We start from the raw sequence: 19,749 nt of genomic DNA on the forward strand, positions 1-19,749 counted from the left end.
TGAGCTCCCTAATAACCTTTAAAAAAAATTCTCTTCGCCAAAGAAAAAGAAAATTCTCTTCTGTTTTTGTACTATGGTTTAGAAAATATCCAAATATGTGATAAAAATATAGAGTGCCTAGTACAGTGTCTAGCATGTAGTTAGTGATAAACAATTAGCTATTGATCTGCATTCATGATTCTAAGTATGGAATCAATCAGAGTTTCAAGTGTGAATAACAAGTTTTTTTTCTATTATGTGGTCCTTCAGATGAATGCTTTACTCCTTTACTGCTGGCCCATCCCTGGCTTTATAGTGGAGTTTGTAACTGAGCAACATCATAATTTATTGATGTATCCTCTGCTACCCAAGGAAGGACATGAAGACTTTTGCCTATTATCAGATAATATAATTTACCCGAGATGGTTTTCAGTCCTGTAACATTTATAGAGAAGCAATTAAAGCCTGGACCATTGCAATAGCCTTATACGTGCTCTCCCTGTTTTTACTTTTGCTCCCCTACAGCCTATTCTCTGTCCAGGAGCCAGAACAAACTTATATTAACCGAAAATTTTCAAGCCCCTGCTCAGAACTATCAGTTGACTTCTTTCCACACTTAGAACTAAATTCAAAGGCCCTATGATGATTTACAAGGCCAATACGCAAAGTGTCCCCATGGGAGCTCGATCGCTCGCTATGATGTATGCTGACCATCAGGACAAAGGAAGGCCCCAGCCGCAGCTGGAAGGAAGGCCCCAGCTGGCAGCTGGAAGGAAGGCCCCAGCTGGCAGCTGGAAGGCCCAGATAGGCCCTGATCACCGGCCAGGCCTAGGGACCCTACTCGTGCATGAATTTTGTGCACCAGGCCTCTAGTGCAGCGGTTCTCAACCTGTGGGTCGCGACCCCTTTGGGGGTCGAACGACCCTTTCACAGGGGTCGCCTAAATACATCCTGCATATCAGATATTTACATGACGATTCATAACAGTAGCAAAATTACAGTATGAAGTAGCAACGAAAATAATTTTATGGTTGGAAGGTCACCACAACATGAGGAACTGTATTAAAGGGTCGCGGCATTAGGAAGGTTGACCCCCTTCCTAATAAAGAAAAATACGTGTTCAACCTACTATATTTAACTGGAAGTTACAGTTTTCTATGTTTATATGGTCAAGAAATCTATCAGTATTTTCTGTTGTAATTTCTTTATATATATTTTGGTGTAAGTTAATAAATATTAAAGTTTTAATTAAATGGAAAATATTCCAGAAAGAAACAGTACAAAATAAAGTATAAATAAGTCAATAACTAAAGATGAGCCGAAACCAGTTTGGCTCAGTGGATAGAGCGTTGGCCTGCGGACTGGAGAGTCCCAGGTTCGATTCCGGTCAGGGGCATGTACCTGGGTTGCGGGCACATCCCCAGTGGGAGATGTGCAGGAGGCAGCTGATCGATGTTTCTCTCTCGTCGATGTTTCTAGCTCTCTGTCTCTCTCCCTCTCTGTAAAAAATCAATAAAATATATTTTTTAAAAAAATAACTAAAGATGAAATGGCAAGAGTGAGGGACTATGTGTGCATATTCACACAAGTTAACTTAATCCATTTTTCTCTTTTGGTTTGCATGGAGGCAGATGTATAAGTGACAAAGCAGAAGGAAATTTATCCACAATTCTATAGAGGTGAAAAGGTGAAGGTAGAAAGTAGTGATATACTGTTTTAACTAAATTATTCATTTAACCCTAAAACTCCTGTGGCGTATATGTCATTTTTTCCAATTTACAGATGAAGTATCTGAAGTTAAGAAAGATCAGGGAACTACCCCAAACTGATGGTTAACACATGATTATCCACTCCTTTCTACTATACCTGCTTTTTCTTGCTCTTTCTTATTTAATCCTAAATTGGACAAATTATTCTATGGAACCAACTGTTTAGTAGAAAAAGAAATATCAATAATTTTACCACTTGCCTCTAAGTACTGTGAAGGGGACAGTATCCACCCTGTCATCTCCAGAGCCTAGTACCTACCACATTACAGGCATTCAATCATTGTTGATTGAATGAATGAAATTTGGAATAAGAGTACAACTAGTTGGAGCAAAATAACTCATGAGGTTAGCCAATAGAACTATTTAAATAAGAATTATAGCCACTAAAGTAGGTGTTCAAAATGAAGTAGTTACATCTAAAATAAAGAACACAAATAAAAAATTTTATTGCTATCTATTAAGTTACCCAAATATCACATAACGTACCAGTAAGTGCTATATACCGAAGTATCCTAGTCATATTAGATGACTCACATTAATGCCTGCTTGGTAAAGACATAAGCCACTTGTCCTTTATACTTCGATAGTAAAATGAACCAGTAATAGGGGAAGGTAATCATGCATATAAAATTTCAAAGGGAATACATTTCATAACATATATTTTGGCCAACATCTGTTCCAAGTGTACATACTATTGCATAAGAAAAATGGGGCTTCTCCTTTGCATCTTGGGAATTTTAAAAGAACATGAAATAAGTTAGATTATCATCCCATCCCATTTTCAGAGGAGCATTATGTTACAGGCAATAAACAAATTCTTGTTAATATTAACACTACTCTTTAAAAACATTCATCTAGTATCAGTATACTTCTCTTCAGGCCACCCTCTGCTTCATAAAAGAAAGTAAGCCAAGTTGTTTGTTATGTTTCTGTATTGTTTCCATAGCAAAGGTCTGTGCCTGCTTAATTTAACTAAATCTGGAGGGTTAAAGCCCAAAGGACACTATAGGACAGACTAGAACAGCTTCAGTAAGAGTAGTTCTATTATCAGTTCTACTAAATTACTTAGGGGGAAGGGGTTCCAATATATTAGAGTCATGACAACACATTATAGGGATACTAAAAATACAAAATTAAATTTCCATACTATAAACTGCTTCAAACTGAAAATGCACACATAACAATATCATATAAAATATCATCACTTGCATAGTTCACAGACACAGACAATAGTGCAGTGACGGCCTGGGGTGGGAAAGGAGCCAGGTGGAGGAAGGTAAAGGGGGGGAAATGGGGGACATCTGTAATACTCTCAACAACTAAGATAAATAAATAAAAATAGTTAATGAAACTACATAAACAGATATGGAGAAGGAATGGGGAAAATACACAAAAATAACTAGTAGTTGACTCTGGTGATTTTTTTTTCATTTGATTTTCTAAATTGCTGTAATAATATTTCTTTAAAAGTAATTCTTCCCTAGAGTTTCCCCAGGTGCAGAGTCGATCCAGGAGGAATATCTTTTAGCCCAGCAAAAATAAAACACACCAAAAAAAACCCTCAATGTGGAAGTGCTGCCATATCAACAAGGACATAAAACCTCAACAGAGGCTTTTTGGTTTTGAATTTTCTCTCTCCAGGCTCAGTAGTACCTAACTGAATAGACTCCCTCATTAACAGATGTACGGTATTTGCATACCTTCACAACAGGATGTCCGCCAGTAGATGCTTTTACTGCTCCTCGGCTACCTTCAGTTTCATAATGGGCTCGATGATGAGTTTTAGGTTGCACTTCTATTTTCAGTTCACATTGTCCAAAATGAGTAGGTAAAGGCCAGTCTAGTGGAGGTAATGAAGATGTGCTATAAACAAAACACAGAAAGACACATTTCACCATGCTATTATTGCCAAGCAGTGATTCAAATCACTTATTGTCAGCACCAACACTTCTTCCTGTGGTCTTAAAAACAAACTATTCCAAAGTAAAGCTTCACTTAATAAGTTACACCATCCTATATGGTGGGTGTTTAAGAAATAATGGATTTAATGATCATTTCTTAGCCTGAAAAATAAAATTGATTTTATCATCTTTAGTTTCCTGTATTTTTTTTAAAAAGGACAAATTCTAACATTTGTAAAACTATAACTGTTTCTCAACTGTGTGTGCATAAGTACAAAACCAATCAAAATAATAATAATTTGATTTCTTAAAGAAAGATGCACATCTCTGTATATGTATCAGTATCTCTCCAAGGATCCAGAGGCCCCTGTGTCTCAGGATATATGTCCTCCTCCCTGGTGTCAGGCTATAAAAGTCAGTCTACTGTACATGTGGCTCCCCCCATTTCCTTCCTATTGCTCTTTACCATCTCTCTAAAATATTGATTATTGTTAGCAATGTACTGCAGTTTGAGGTAAAATTTTAATTTTAGTACATACCTGGCTTTAAAAATATAAGGCCTATCACTGCAGCATCTCAAATGATCAGTAAGATAATTTCAACAGCTTAAAGGGCTACAGATTCATTTAGATATACTAACACTGAAAATACAGAATCGGAAAAGAAACAACTTATATAGCTATAGGTCAAATATTAATGAACCCAAAGCTAGAATGATTTGTATTAAAGTAATATCTTCTTGCCTGGCTGGCGTGACCTATGAACCAGGAGGTCATGGTTCAATTCCCAGTCAGGGCACATGTCTGGGCTGCAGGCTCGATTCCCAGTGTGGGGTTGCAAGAGGCAGCCAATCAATGATTCTCTCTCATCATTGATGTTTCTATCTCTCTCCCCTTCTCCCATCCTCTCTTATATATTTTTTAAAAGTAGTATCTTCTCAATGATTGGTATGGGACTTTTAAGGTCTCTTCTGCCTTCTAAAATGCTATTAATCTCACTGTAAATTTCTAAATTATTTCATTGATTCTTGGCTGTCCTCAGTCTAGCTTTACAGGGTACTGTGTAACTCAACAGTATTAATTTTTATTACTCTCAGCTAGTTTCTGCAGTTGTTCTGCAGACTTAAACAAATCCTTAATAAGATTAAGATTATTTTCAAAAGCAGAGTGATGAGCTCAAAGGTATCTTCAGAACTATAATTTTACATTATATTTTTCTAAAGATCTAGATACATAAATAAACATTCATACCAATGAAAAAGCTTTCTGAAAAAAGTAAACAAACCCAATTCTATGTGGTGATTTAATACATGGTAAAGTTGTCTTTTCTAATCAATTATATACTAGAAAGATTCTATAAATGGTATTGTTATGACTGATAAGCCATTTGGAAAATAAAGTCATTATACTATTCTTTAGTCCTTAGCTGGACTCGACTCTATATAAATATATACATATAAAATTTACAAATACAATATATAGTACAAACACTATAAATATTTACAATATAAATATATATTATGTTACACGCATATATTATATATATATAAACTTTATTAGAAACATGTGAAAATTAGATTTTTATCTATCTTTAAATTATTTTAGAGTGGAGTAAGACTTTCAAATATAACACAAAACTCAAAAGCCATAAATTTGAACACATAAAATTTTAAAATTCCTCTACACAGTGAAAAAAATCAAACTTATGAAGTTAAAAGATAAAAATTAGGAAAAAAAACAACCACTTGCCACAAATATGAAAAGGCAAATTTCATTTGTATATTGAACTCTTAAAAATATAAAAAGCTTATTCCCAATTAATTTTACTAGTAACTTAATTCATACTATAATCCATCTTTTACAAAAACCTTTTTTAGATAAGAAAATTCCTTCTATCCCTGGCCTGGTAGCTCAGTTGGTTAGAGCGTTGTCCCAACATGGCCAAGGTTACAGATTTGATCCCTGTTCAGGGCACATACAAGAAACCACCAATAAATGCATAAATAAGTGAAACAACAACCAATGTCTCTGTCTCTCTCTCTGTTTCTGTCTCTCCCTCTTCCCCCCTTCCTCTCTCTCTATAAAAATCAATAAATTAAAAAGAAAATTCCTCCTAGGGATTCTTAAATGTAATTTGTTATCTACAATTCATTATCTACACACTTTTTTAAAAACTTTTTAAAAATAGATTTTATTGATTTTTCACAGAGAGGAAGGGAGAGGGATAGAGAGTTAGAAACATCAATGAGAGAGAAACATCGATCAGTTGCCTCCTGCACACTCCCTACTGGGTATGTGCCTGCAACCGAGGTATATGCCCTTGACTAGAATCAAACCACAAGCCAATGCTCTATCCCCTGAGCCAAACCGGTTAGGGCATATCTACACACTTTAATGATAACTTTAGCCTATCTAAAGATACTTTTAAGACTCAGAGGAAAATAAATGCAGACTTTGTTATTTGTCTGGAAGAAACAGAAAAACATAAAAGAGGAGAAAAAATGGTCAAACAATTCCATATGGATAATGTAGTTTACATGCCGCCAATAATCCATAAGTATGAATGACAGGCAACCATTTCATCAACTCACCGAAATATAGGGGTGTGGCCAGGCTTGGGTTTGCTCCAGGTAAAGGGTGAAGGAACTGAAAGAAAGTGGTCACCAGATGAATCTTTCTTTAAAGGATACTGAGATCCAAGGCCATCATCTATTGAAGTCTCCCGGGATGGTGATAAATTCCCTTGGTCATCTGAACAGAGCTCTAAGTTTCCTGGTAGTACAGTAGCTTGATCTTCAGAAGTCTTCCTTGTTTTTAGAGGGATATCAGTCTCTACGTAGTACTGAAATGGTGGAAGAAGTGCTGGACCAAGGCCTGATCCACCCTGGACAGAAGCATTGAGCCACGTATCTTCTGTTACACTTCCCCTGGGGGAGTGACCAGGAGAAGGAACAGGTGAGTGATGGGGTGAAAGGGACCCAGCATAACAAACCTCAGCACTAGAGTGTCGCCGTTTCCCACAGGGGGAAGTAGGCCTTGATGAGGGTCCTGAGGCTGGCCTGGGGCTCAGCCAATTCTCATCAGTGATACTAGATCTAGGCGAGTGGCAAGGAGATTGCCTGGGTGACAGTGAGTGTCCAAGTCCATATTGCTGATGCCAGGATTCTTCTCCAGGGCAGCCCCCTGGAGAGCCACCAGGAGAAGTCAGAGGGGATCCAAGAGTAAATCGGGCAGCAGCTTCATTCAATTCTGAATCCACATCATCATAAATATGTGAAAGAGATTCACAAGAAGATGCATCTGAGAACCAGCTTCTAGAAGAGATGCTGCTGGCAGGACTAGGACTAAGGGAAGACTCTCGGTAAGATGGCTCAAGAGGAAGATAGAGATGATCTCTAGAAGGTCTTTCCAAATATTCCTTTTCTGGGTCATTTATGTGTAGGTCATCTTCATGAGCATCTACTTCTTGATGACAGTTAGGAGAGATGGATGTGATTTGAATACTTGGGCACTCAAATGGTTTGGGACCACCTAATGGGCTGTATTTAGATTCTGGAATCTCACAAGTTCCTTCATAGTTTTTGTGACCTTGGAGCTGAAACGATGATGACAAAATAGAAGGGTGAGACGGTAATCCATGATGTGGTAAGCAAAGTGGTGAGTTTAAAGTAGATGGAGGTGGATCTACATTAAAGATGTAAATGGATGCACAATCATCTGGTTCAAGATCTATGGAGGGGAAACAAAAAAAAATCAACAAAACAAGAAATTAGAAAATTTAGATGTATAAATTACTAGATGGAAAGTAAATAATAATAATCTTGAGAGAAAAAAGGGGGAATAGGAGCACATTAGCTCCATTAAGAGTGGTGTGTGGACTTAGCCGATGTAGCTCAGTTAGTTGAGTGTCGTCTCATGGACCAAAAGGTCACTGGTTGGATTCCTGGTCAGGGCACATGCCTGGTTTTGGCCTCAATCCCGTGTAGGGGTGTGCAGGAGGCAGCCAATAGATGTTTCACTTTCACATAGATGTTTCTCTTTCTCCCTTCCTTTCTCTCTAAAAATCAAGAGTGGTATGTTTAACCAAATGTATCTGGTTATTTCCATAGATATGTATATAATGTTTTTCTATTCCCATACTTTCTAAAATGAGAATCAGAAAACATTATCTGCAAACAATAAATGCTTTACAAAAGAAATAATCATATCCGTAATTCTAAAAAATATTCATAGAATTATAGAATGATATAATTATATAAATTCAGCCTCATCTAGAGTCTGCAGGCTAAAATAGTAAAGAATAAAACTGAGTCTTTGAAAGGTTTTTAGTTGTAAGTATACATATTAAGTTTATTCATGAAAAGGACTATAGATGCAACTTAGGAGACCAAGACTCTAGTCTACCTGTGCCATTAACTGTGAGCTCTTAATCAAATCACTTAGTCTTTCCAAGGCCTTAGTTTCCTTGCAGTAAAATTCATAACTTTTCTTTTTGTTAAGGAAATTTTTATGATTAACAGTAACAGCTTTTTCTTCCACAGTCACACCATCAAGATTCACACCTTTGGTCATAGCAGACCAGATTATGAAAGTCCTGTGATGCCACTGGGTCATTTACCTCAACTAGAAAACAATTCATTGGAGCCTTAACTTATGATTGATTATTAAAGCAATCCTAACAAAGATTGAACTTTTTAAATGCACCCCTTGCTGCAGTATTTAACACTAAACAGCTCCTGGCAAATGAGCTACTGAGAGTGTTTGTAAGAATAAGGATATTTTGCAACATCACTTTTAGGAAAAAGTAATTATGATCCATTTTCACAGAGGGTGAAGTACTAAGCCCTAGTATAAGGTACTGGTTGAATACCTTCACTTTTTCCAAAGAGATCATCATTGGGAAACCAAAGATAAAATGTTCATAGATACAACAGAGAGAAGCACAACCTCTTCTCAAAAGTACTCAAGATCACATTGTTTCATTACATTAGTACCCCCATTTTTAGACTTCTGGTGTTGCTATGATTAGCCAGCATCCTACTATTTAACTATTCCCATAAGTCCTAGATTTTGGAATGTTTAAGGTGTTGTTAGTGAACATATTCAGTAAAGAGTTTTTACATGTTATTAAAACAACAAAACCCCCTAGATTTAAACCCTGGCTATGCCAGTCCATAGCTGTGTGAAACTTAACCTGCTCAAACCTCAGATTTCTGAGGCTGTTTTTTTCTATTAAACTGACAGGAGGTAAGTAGAGTATCACTGGAAACACATAGAACTATTTTTAAGACAAGCAACCTAACACAATGACTAACAGTAAGAACTCAATACATGACAATTACCCTGTCTTTCCCTTTTTAAAATTTAAGATGGGTATACTATATTTTATTTTTTTAACTCTAAAATATTAAATTGAATTTTATATATATATATATTTTTTTTTAATTGACTTTTTACAGAGAGGAAGGGAGAGGGATAGAGAGTTAGAAACATCAGTGAGAGAGAAACATCGATCAGCTGCCTCCTGCACACCCCCTACTGGGGATGTGCCCGCAACCAAGGTACATGCACTCCTACTATGTAAAGACATTTGTTTTAAAAGACTTGTTTTAATTTGTAACATTGGAGGGACATGAGTATCATCAGTCTTACTTCAGTTTCTCCACCCAAGAGGTTATTTTTAAATTTAGTAGTAAAATAGCTCTATATGAACTGTGGTGTTTCTAGGCTTCAAAGAACCAGAAAACCCAATTCAAAGTAGCTGAAAAGGGGGGTGGGGGGGTGGGAGAGGTTACTTATTATCCAATATAACAAAAGGTCCAAAGGTAGGACAGCTCCAGAATTAGTTATTTCATCAGTTGAACAAAGTCATCAAGAAATCAGTTTCTTTCTACATCCACATTATTCCCCTTTTTGGGGTGCTAACTTTGTGCTATTCACTTCAACCATATATATGTGTATTTGTCCTAAACAAGAAGCAATGTGATCATTTACTTAACAGTAATTTTTTTAGCAGCCACTAATAGCTGTTATGTTCTAGACCAGCAGTTCTCAACCTGTGGGTCGCGAACAATGAAAATACATCCTGAAGCCCTAACTGGTTTGGCTCAGTGGATAGAGCGTTGGCCTGCGGACTAAAAGGTCCCAGGTTCGATTCCGGACAAGGACATGTACCTTGGTTGCGGGCACATCCCCAGTGGGAGATGTGCAGGAGGCAGCTGATCGATGTTTCTCTCTCATCGATGTTTCTAACTCTCTATCCCTCTCCCTTCCTCTCCATAAAAAAATCAATAAAATATATATTTAAAAAAAGAAAGAAAATACATCCTGCATATCAGATATTTACATTATGATTCATAACAGTAGCAAAATTACAGTTATGAAGTAGCAACGAAAATAATTTAATGGTTGATGGTCACCACAACATGAGGAACTATATTAAAGGGTCACGGCATCAGGAAGGTTGAGAACCACTGTTCTAGACACTGAAAACAGGACTGTGTACAAGAGTACACAAAACAAAGTCCCCATCCTCAACTTACATCCTAGTAACATATGTCAGGTGGTGACATCTGATTTAAGGAAAAATAAAATAGGGTAAGGTGAATTAAGTAAGAGAATGAGAAAAAGTTATTTTAGATATGGAAGTCTGGAAAGCTTCTTTCTCCAATATTTGAGGAGATAGCAAAAGGATATTTGGAACTGAGCTATACAAAGTCTAGGGGAAGAACACTGCAGGTAGAGGAAATAGTGTGTGCCAAGGCCTAAAGATAGAGGATGGAGTAGTTTTGGAGTATATGAGAAAAAGCAAGAAAGCCAGTGAGGCCCAGCCGGTGTGGCTCAGTAGTTGAGCATTAACCCATGAACAAAGAGGTCACTGGTTCGATTCCCCATGAGGCATATGCCTGGGTTGCAGGCTCGATCCCCAGTAGGGGGACATGCAGGAAGCAGTCGATCGATGTTTCTCTCTCATTGATGTTTCTATCTCTCTATTCCTCTCCCTTCCTCTCCCTAAAAATCAAGAAAAAAATATATTAAAAAAACAAAGATAAAAATGAAAGTGTGTGGGAATAGAATTGAGGGGTTAGAATGATAAGAGATGGGGATGAGGGTTGGGGAGGGGGCACTAGCTAGTCAAGTAAGGCCTCATAAATCAGTAGAATGAATGGTTTATATTAGAACCCACTGTAGGGTTCTAAGCAAAGGAATGTCATGATCTGATATATAATCTGATATACATTTAAAAGACTATTGCAATAATCCACAAAATAACAGAGCATAGGACCTGGGTGGTGATGGCTTGTAAAAACAGAAAAGCAGTAAGAAGTGAGGTGTTTTTTTATTATTATTAAAGTAGAGCTGACAACTTGCTAATGAATTGGATGTGAGCAAAGGAGAAGTCAGGTTTGGGGCCTGAGCTAGTATAAGAAATTCATACAAGGGGCTTGGCCCTTGCAGCTCCGGCTTCATCCAGAAGGTTGTTGGAAGGTCGTTAGGCTGTCCGATCTAATTAGCATATCATACTTTTTTTATTATAGATTATTATAGATGAGAGACCCCTGGCCTGTGTTTCTAAATGGTTAGAGCGTCAGCCCGCCGACTGAAGGGTCTCAGGTTCAATTCTCAATCAAGAGCATGTACCTGGGCTGCAGGTTCAATTCCCAGCCCCAGTTGGGGTGCATGTGGGAGGCAACCAATCGATATGTCTCTCTCACATCAATGTTTCTCTCTCTGACTCTCTCTCGCCCTTCCACTCTCTCTAAATAATGGAGAAAATGTCCTCTGGTGAGTACAACAAAAACAAACAAACAAACAAATAAAAAACCCAGTAAAATGGTCAATTTCATGTTATGTATATTTTATCACAATTTTTAAAAAATGGTGTCACCTTAGTTCAAAGGAGGACAACACCCAACTCTGAATTCTTAGCAGTCACTGAATTCTTTGCCACCACACACTTGCAGTTAAAACATAAAAATCAAGTTTTATTTAAGAATGTTACTTGATAAAGTAGCAAAAATTATTAATTTCTTAAACTTCAACCCTTTGAGTAAAAAAAGAAGGGGGAAAGGAAGTTGTTCTTGAAAGACTATAGTTTCATTAAAACATAATTATCGTACCAATGTCATTTCAGTGTTTGATTGATGCTGAAATCCATACCTTTCCACCAAATAAACTTTAGATGAAGCAAATATATTCTGAATCAGAATGATGTTTTAAAGCAGTGATGGCGAACCTATGACACGCGTGTCAGAGGTGACACGCAAACTCATTTTTTGGGTTGATTTTTCTTTGTTAAATGGCATTTAAATATATAAAATAAATATCAAAAATATACATCTTTGTTTTACTATGGTTGCAAAGATCAAAAAATTTCTATATGTGACACGGCACCACAGTTAAGTTAGGGTTTTTCAAAATGCTGACACGCCGAGCTCAAAAGGTTCGCCATCACTCTCGTAGGCCCAGATTCCCAACTCTAGACTTCTCAAATTCATGGTGCTTCAGAAATTTAACCATCTCAAGATTTATTTGTTCTGTGTTCCTTTAGCCACCAGGGGGCCCCATGCAAGCATGCAAGTAATCTGGACAGCAGAGGTTGCCTATGTATGATTTTACACAATAAAGCAGGGGTTGGCAAAATACAGCTCACAGGCCAAACCTCACTTATTACCTGTTATTCTTACACAATTAAGGATGGTTTCAAATAGTTGAAAAAAGATTAATACTGTTCCATGACACAAAATGATATGAAATTCAAATTCTGGTGTCCGCAAATAAAGTTTTATTGGAACATCGCCATGTTAATTTGTTTATGTATGGTCTCCAGTTACTTTCACACAAGTATAGAGTTGAGTAACTGTGGGAGATACTGCTTCCCACTACTACCTGGAATACAAACAAATTGTAGTGACACAGTTCTAACTTCACAGCACATTAAAAGGGCCAAATAGAATTTATCCCAGGAATGAAAGGGTGGTTCAATATATAAAAATTACCACATTACTAGAAAGAAGGGGGAAAACACATGATCATATGAATTGACACAGAAAAAAATATCTGACAGAACTCAACACTCTTTGGTGATTTAACAAAACAAAACAAAAAAAACCTCAGTATGCTAGGAATAGAAAGGAACTTCCTTAAAATTATCAATGGCATTTATGAAAAACCCACAGCTAACATCATACTTAATGGTGAAAAACTGAAAGCTTTCCCCAGGAGTGGTAGGCAAACTGCGGCTCGCGAGCCTCATGCGGCTCTTTGGCCCCTTGAGTGTGGCTCTTCCACAAAATACCAACTTCTGCACATGGGCCACGAAGTTTCAATCGCACAAGTGGTACATGCGCACCCGCATGTGGTATTTTGTGAAAGAGCCACACTCAAGGGGCCAAAGAGCCGCAGTTTGCCGACCACTGCCCTAAGATAAAGAACAAGAAGATGGCAGCTTTCACCAATGTTATTCAACATTGTACTAGAAAGTCCTAGCACGAACAATTAGACAATAAGAAGAAATAAAAGACATCCAAATTGTTAAGGAAGAAAGAAGTAAAACTATTTCTATTTGCAGATACATGACTCTATATATAGAAAGTCTCATGTAATCCATAAAACACAACCAAAACTGATAAATAAATTCAGGAAAGTTGCAGGGTAGAAGATAAAACATAAAATTCAGTTGTGCTTTTACACATCAACAATGAACAATCCAAAAAGGAAATTAAGAAAACAATTCTATTTACAATAGCCTCCACAAGAATACAATACTTAGGAATAAATTTAACCAAGGAAGTAAAAAGCTTGTATACTAAAAACTACAAAATATTGCTGAAAGAAATTAAAGACCTAAGTAAATGATAAGATTTCTCTTGTTCATGGATTGGAAGTCTTAATATTGTTAACACTGCAATATTCCACAAAGCAGAGTCAATGCAATCCCTATTAATTTCTATGGGTTTTTCTGCAGAAATGAAAAGACCAACCCACAAATTTATATGGAACTGAAAGGGGCCCAAAACAGCTAAAATAATATTGAAAACAACAACAACAAAGAAAGACAACTCACATTTCACTATTCAAAACTTACCACAAAGCTATAGTAATCAAAACAGTGTTGTGTTGGCATATAATGACTGATATATAGACTAATGGAACAGAACTGAGAGTCCAGAAATAAACTCAAAACATCTATGGCCAACTATTTTTTACAAGGGTGCTAAGACAATTCAATGGGGAAAGAACAGTCCCTTCAACAAACAATGCTGGGACAACTGAATAACAACATACAAAAGAATGAAGTTGAACCTGTCCATCTCATACCTTATATAAAAATTATCCCAAAATAGACCAATGAGCTATATATAAGAGCTAAAATCATGAAACTCTTAGAAGAAAACACTAGTATAGGTATGTACCTTCATGACCTCAGGTTTGGCCATGGGTTTCTTAGATTTGATACTAGAAGTAAGAGCAACAGAAGAAAAACTAGATAAAATGGACTTGATAAAAATTAAAAACGTTTGTGCATTAAAGGTACTATCAAGAAAGTGAAGACAGACAACAGTGTGGTGATTGTGGGGGATGGAGTGGGTGGAGGAGGGTATCTATCTATCTATCTATCTATCTATCTATCTATCTATCTATCTATGTGTGTGTCACACACACACACACACACACATACATATATATCCTATATAATGAAGATGTAATATGCAAATGGTTGTTATGCTGTGACACCTAACAACCAACCGAGTAATGACCAAATCACAGATCAGCAGAAGGGTGGGGCAGCAAGCTACAAGCAGGCGGCGGAGAGCTACAGGAGGGGGCAGGGCAGCAAGTTATGGGAGGGGGCAGAGGGAAATACAGGAGGGCGGGGTAGCGGGCGGAGAGCTACAGAAGGGGGCAGGGCAGAAAGCTATGAGGGGTGGGGGGAGCTACAGGAGGGCAGGGCAGCAGGCAGAGAGCTACTGGAGGGCGGGAGCGAGCTACTGGTGCACGGATTTGTGCGCAGGGCTACTAGTATATAATAAAGAGCTAATATGCTAATTAGACCAAACAGCAGAACAACCATCTGGGCATCCTTCCGGACGACCGTCCATACAACCTTCCAGATGAAGCCGGGGCTGCAAGGGCCAGGCGAGGCTACGAGAGGCTGCGAAAGGTTGTAAGGGCTGGCTGAGGCTGCGAGGGGCTGCGAGGGCTGAGCCTTTGAACAAATTTCGTGCATCGGGCCTCTAGTACATATATAAAAGGCTAATATGCTAAGTGTCCAACCGGTTGTTATGACACACACTGACCACCAGGGGGCAGACGCTCAACACAGGAGCTGCTGTGATGTAAACTGCCTGTTTACAGAGAAACAGCATCACGGACCTGGCGCCCACAAAGCAACACTTGGCTTCCCCCAAATGGGACACAGGCCCCGCCACCACCCCAGAGTGACAGCCCACCAAATCGCTGCCAACGCTGCCAAGACCCCTATGGCGCCATTGCAGTCCACAGCCCAGCCCAGCCTGAAAACAGTCACTGTGGGCACCAGGTAATGACATCATGTAGCAACGCCCAGTTTTCTCTCCCTAGTGACGACTAGCCTCCTTGGAGTTTCTTCAGCCCAGGAGCACAACTTGCTTTATAGGCCAGGTGGAAACATTTTATACTTTAACCAAATGTCTGTGATGCGTTTTCCCGTCCCTCATCTCATTTGATCCTCACAGAAATCCTGGAGTAGGTAGAAAGGAGACTTGGTGGAATCCTATTTTCTTTTCATTAGCCGGAACATGGAGATTTAGAAAGCTTAGAAACTTGACCCAACTGAAAAGAAGAAAGAAATGGTGGACCTTGAAAATGACTTCAGGTTTTCTCACTATGCAGAATATAATCAAACACTGCTGTAGTTAAATATTTTACCCTTTGTTTTCCCTGCGTGATCTACAATAATAACCTGCTTCCTGTTGATATTTACTGCTGTGTTGCTGACAATTACCTGAAAGAGAAGTTGGGGTGCTTCACTGGGCTGGAAAAAGTTCAGCTACATCAGAAAGCAGGTCTAATTAAGCAAGTTTATTCTACATATATAAAAAAAGGCTAAGTTGACTCGCACATGCGCAATACATAGAAAGTTCTTGTTGGCGCCAATCGCACGCATGTGTTTCGATCTGTCATTGTTGACTGTGAATTTGGTTGACATTTCTATTATAGAGAAAGGGCGAATAGTGATATTAAAATATTTCTTCTAATTAATTTCCTTTCAATGTGCACAAATTCCTGCACCAGGCCACTAGTAGGTGGTAAAAATGGTGATGGAGGAGACTTGATTTGGGGTGGTAAACACACAATACTATGTACAGATGATGTGTTGTAGAATTGTGCACCTGAAACCTGTATATTTTTGTTAACCAGTGTCACCCCAATAAATTCAATGTAAAAAAAGGAAAGTGAAGACAACCCAAAAAATGGGAGAAAATATTTGCAAGTCACATATCTAATATATAATTACCACCTAATATATAAGGAACTCTTACAGTTCAACAACAAAAAGATAATCCAATTTAAAAAATGGGAAAAGGACTTAAAATAGACATTTCTCCAAAGATACATGAATTGGGAACAGCATAATGAAGTGACGTTCAACGTCACTGGTTGGTCATTAAGGAAATGCAAATCAAACCACAAAGAGATATCATTTCATACCCACTAGGACGGCTTTAATTTAAAACACACACACACCGAAAATAAGAGTTGGTGAGGATGTGGAGAAATAGCAACCCTTATACATTAGTGGTGACAAAGTAAAATGGTGCAGCAAAAATAGTTTGACAGCCGAAACCTGTTTGGCTCAGTGGATAGAGCGTCGGCCTGCGGACTGAAAGGTCCCAGGTTCGATTCCGGCCGGGGGCATGTACCTGGGTTGCGGGCATATCCCCAGTGGGAGATGTGCAGGAGGCAGCTGATCGATGTTTCTCTCTCATCGATGTTTCTAACTATCTCTCTCCCTTCCCCTCTGTAAAAAATCAATAAAATATATTTTAAAAAAAATAGTTTGACAGTGCCTCAAAAAATTAAACATATAATTAGCATAGGACCCAGCAATTCCACCTCTACCAGTACATATACACCCAAGAGAATGCAGACATGTCTTCACAGAAAACTACTAAAATGTTTATAGCAACATTATCCATAATAGCCAAAAGGTAGAAACAACCCAAATGTTCATCAATAAATGGGCGGGGAAGCAAATTATGGTGCATATATACAATATGGACAAATGCTGCAACCTGGTGAACCTGGAAAACACCATGCTAAGGGAAAGAAGCCAGACAAAAAAGGTCACATATTGTATGATGCCTTTTGCCTTTTATATGATGTATCTAAACAGTCAAAAATCATAGAGACAGAAAGCAGACTAGAAGTCATCAGAGAACAGGGGGTAGAGTGGGAAGGAGTAGTGATAACTGATAACTTAATGGCGATGGGTGGGGTCTTCTTGGTTTTTTAAAAATATATATTTTTATTGATTTTAGAAAGGGGGGTGGGAGAGAGAGAGAGAGAGAGAGAGAGAGAGAGAGAGAGAGAGAGAGAGAAACATTAACCCTTTGCGGTCTTTTGTCTACTCTCAGCCACCAAAGCTTTTTTACCGTTCCGGTCGTATGTCTGCTCTCAGCCACCACAGCAAGGAACCGTGCAAATCTTAACTCTATTCATTCCTGTATCAGTTCATAATTTCTCTGAAAGCTCTTAAGTGTCTAAGCGACCTTGTCACGAACCAAAACACTGCCCCGACAAATTGGAGATATCGAAACTCAATATAAACAAACGCGGTCGTTCCACACTCGCCATGCAAAACACCGTGGCGAGTCAGTCGCCTTTTGAGAGTGAAGAAATCGACAAGCTTCGGAGATACTTCGCAAAATTTCAAATAAAGCTTTACAAATTACGTTTAACTGTAATTAGGCATTCTCGCTTGTTAAGATATTTCAAAATAATACTCCAAAATGGCAAAAAGAAAGTTACCGAAAGAAGTGTACTGCGAATCTGAAAGTAACGATGAAGAGTTTTACTTTGGCACCTTGAATACTGACTCTGACGTAGAAAGTGAAAACGTTTGTAGTGATTCTACTAGTAGTGACGTAGTTCCAAAAAAGAATTAATAAATCTTGTTTATCCTTCATAATCTTGCATGTTATGTATCACTGTTCAATGGAAATTAATTCCGACCAGTACTACACCCATGTCCAAATTTAATACGACCGCAAAGGGTTAATTATGAGAGATAATCACTGACTGTCTGCTTCCTCCTCCATGCCCCCAACTGGGGATTGAGCCTGCAACCCTGGCATGTGCCCTGACCCAGAATTAAACTAGTGATCTCTTGGTTCCTAGGTCAACCACTGACCAACACTGACGGGCTTAATTGTATACTTTTAAGTGGTTAATTGTATGTTACGTAATTTTCACCTCAACAAATAACAAAAACAAATTGAAAGACCTTCCACCAGTGAACTGAAGACACACACTTGCCATTCCCGACTGAAACTCCACTAAATGATAGTAAAAGGATTTTTTAAAGAGTGTAAACTCACAAAAACAAAAAGGACAGGAGGTGAAACCGTGGCAACAATTTTAGAAGCTGGAATGCAGTACTCATGGTAACTGATTTAGCACCTGAAAAAGCTAAAACTTAAGCCAGCAATGAAAAGAAAACTGATTTCCAACAAAAACCACTCAACATTCAGGAAATGTGCTACCATCAAGTAAATACTTTTGGAAGTAGAGGTGAAGACAAACCTGAAAACAAGATTGGCACAAAGCTTGTTCGAGGGCTGCAGTTAGCAAGTGCCGCTTATGATTAAAGAACTGTCATTAATATTTTGGTGTCTCACTTTAAAAAATAAGCAGCTAGCCTTACATCATCAAATATCTGAGAAAAGCTTCAATATTAAAGACAAGTGAAAAGTGGAGGAAAAAGTCTACGCAGTAAGAGGGAAACCTAAACCTATCCTCAATAACCTGAGAAAAAGAGATACTGTAACCTTGAAATAAGAACATGTGCTTATTTTTTTTAAAAGATAAAATAGGCATGCTCTCCCTTCTGCCTCCTACCCTCTACCCCCGTCCCCATCTTCTTCCTCCACAGGTGTGCATCTCCTAAACTCCAAGGGCAACCCCCACAAGACTTGCAACCTGGAGAGCAGAGCAGTGGCAGCTTGCTCCTGACTAACCGCCTGAACCTGTCCAAGGCCCCCATTTCTCTGACTTTCCGTTAAGCCAAAGCAGCTCCGCTTAGGCTCATTTCTTTCCTATAACATTTCTAGAGAGCTGCAGCAGACCCATCGAGGCTCTCTCCTGCTGCTTCCTCTGTCCTAAGCCCTTCCTTGTTTCACGGTCCCCAGCTTTAATAAATGTACTCTCAAAAATAAAAATAAATAAAAATAAAAAATAAGCCCTGGCCGTGTGGTGGCTCAATTGGTTGGAGTTTCATCTCATACACCAAAAGGTTTCAGGCTCCATTAGGAGGAAAAAGGAGGTGAAACCATGGCAACAACAAAAGTAAAAGAATTTTTCCAAAGGGTTAAGCAAAGAGACAAATAGGAAATGGAAGAGAATATTAAAATTTTCTAGGAGTCCCACAGTTGAAACTTCCAGTTCCAGAAGAAAACAGAAAATGAAGAGAAAGAAATAAGGCATCACTGAGGACCAGCACAATGAATGAAAACAGATCCATTCTAACATACATCATCATGAAATTTCACAACATAAAGGACAAAGAAAAGAATCTAAAAGACTGGCACTTTCCACAATGGAAAGTCAAAAGAAAATGGTTAAAACTGAAAAACATAGCAGTAAGAGCATTTTATCTAGAAATCTGAAGGCAAATACCAAAAGAAACTGATAAAAGAAATGAAAGCAACTGCCACGAGGCAGGGGGAAAAGGAAAGTGAGGTAGAGGGAGAGTCAAGGAACTTTTCCACAATAAGCTTTACTGAACACTGATTTTTTAAGCAAAGCATGTATAACTTTGATAATACTTGTAATAACTTAAAAAAGAAATAGAACTTTGCAAGAAAAATGAGAGTTAACAAGCCATCAATTGGCAAAATT

The 19,749-nt window shown here is 38.2% G+C and overlaps 1 protein-coding gene across 6 annotated transcripts in view; it reads right to left on the reverse strand.

The window, feature by feature from the left end:
- The window catches only part of NFATC3 (nuclear factor of activated T cells 3), a 100,835-nt gene that overhangs the window by 57,261 nt on the left and 23,825 nt on the right, over positions 1–19,749 (reverse strand). For all 6 annotated transcript variants that reach the window (XM_036345813.1, XM_036345815.1, XM_036345814.1 and 3 more), the window contains exons 2-3: positions 6,240–7,377; positions 3,449–3,611 (exon numbers count right to left, since the gene is read on the reverse strand). In XM_036345813.1, the coding sequence (XP_036201706.1) occupies positions 3,449–3,611; positions 6,240–7,377 (1,301 nt within the window). The remainder of the gene's footprint in view (positions 1–3,448; positions 3,612–6,239; positions 7,378–19,749) is intronic.

Source organism: Myotis myotis, unplaced genomic scaffold (genome assembly GCF_014108235.1).
Source record: "Myotis myotis isolate mMyoMyo1 unplaced genomic scaffold, mMyoMyo1.p scaffold_m19_p_19, whole genome shotgun sequence".
NCBI classification, from domain to species: Eukaryota; Metazoa; Chordata; class Mammalia; order Chiroptera; family Vespertilionidae; genus Myotis; species Myotis myotis.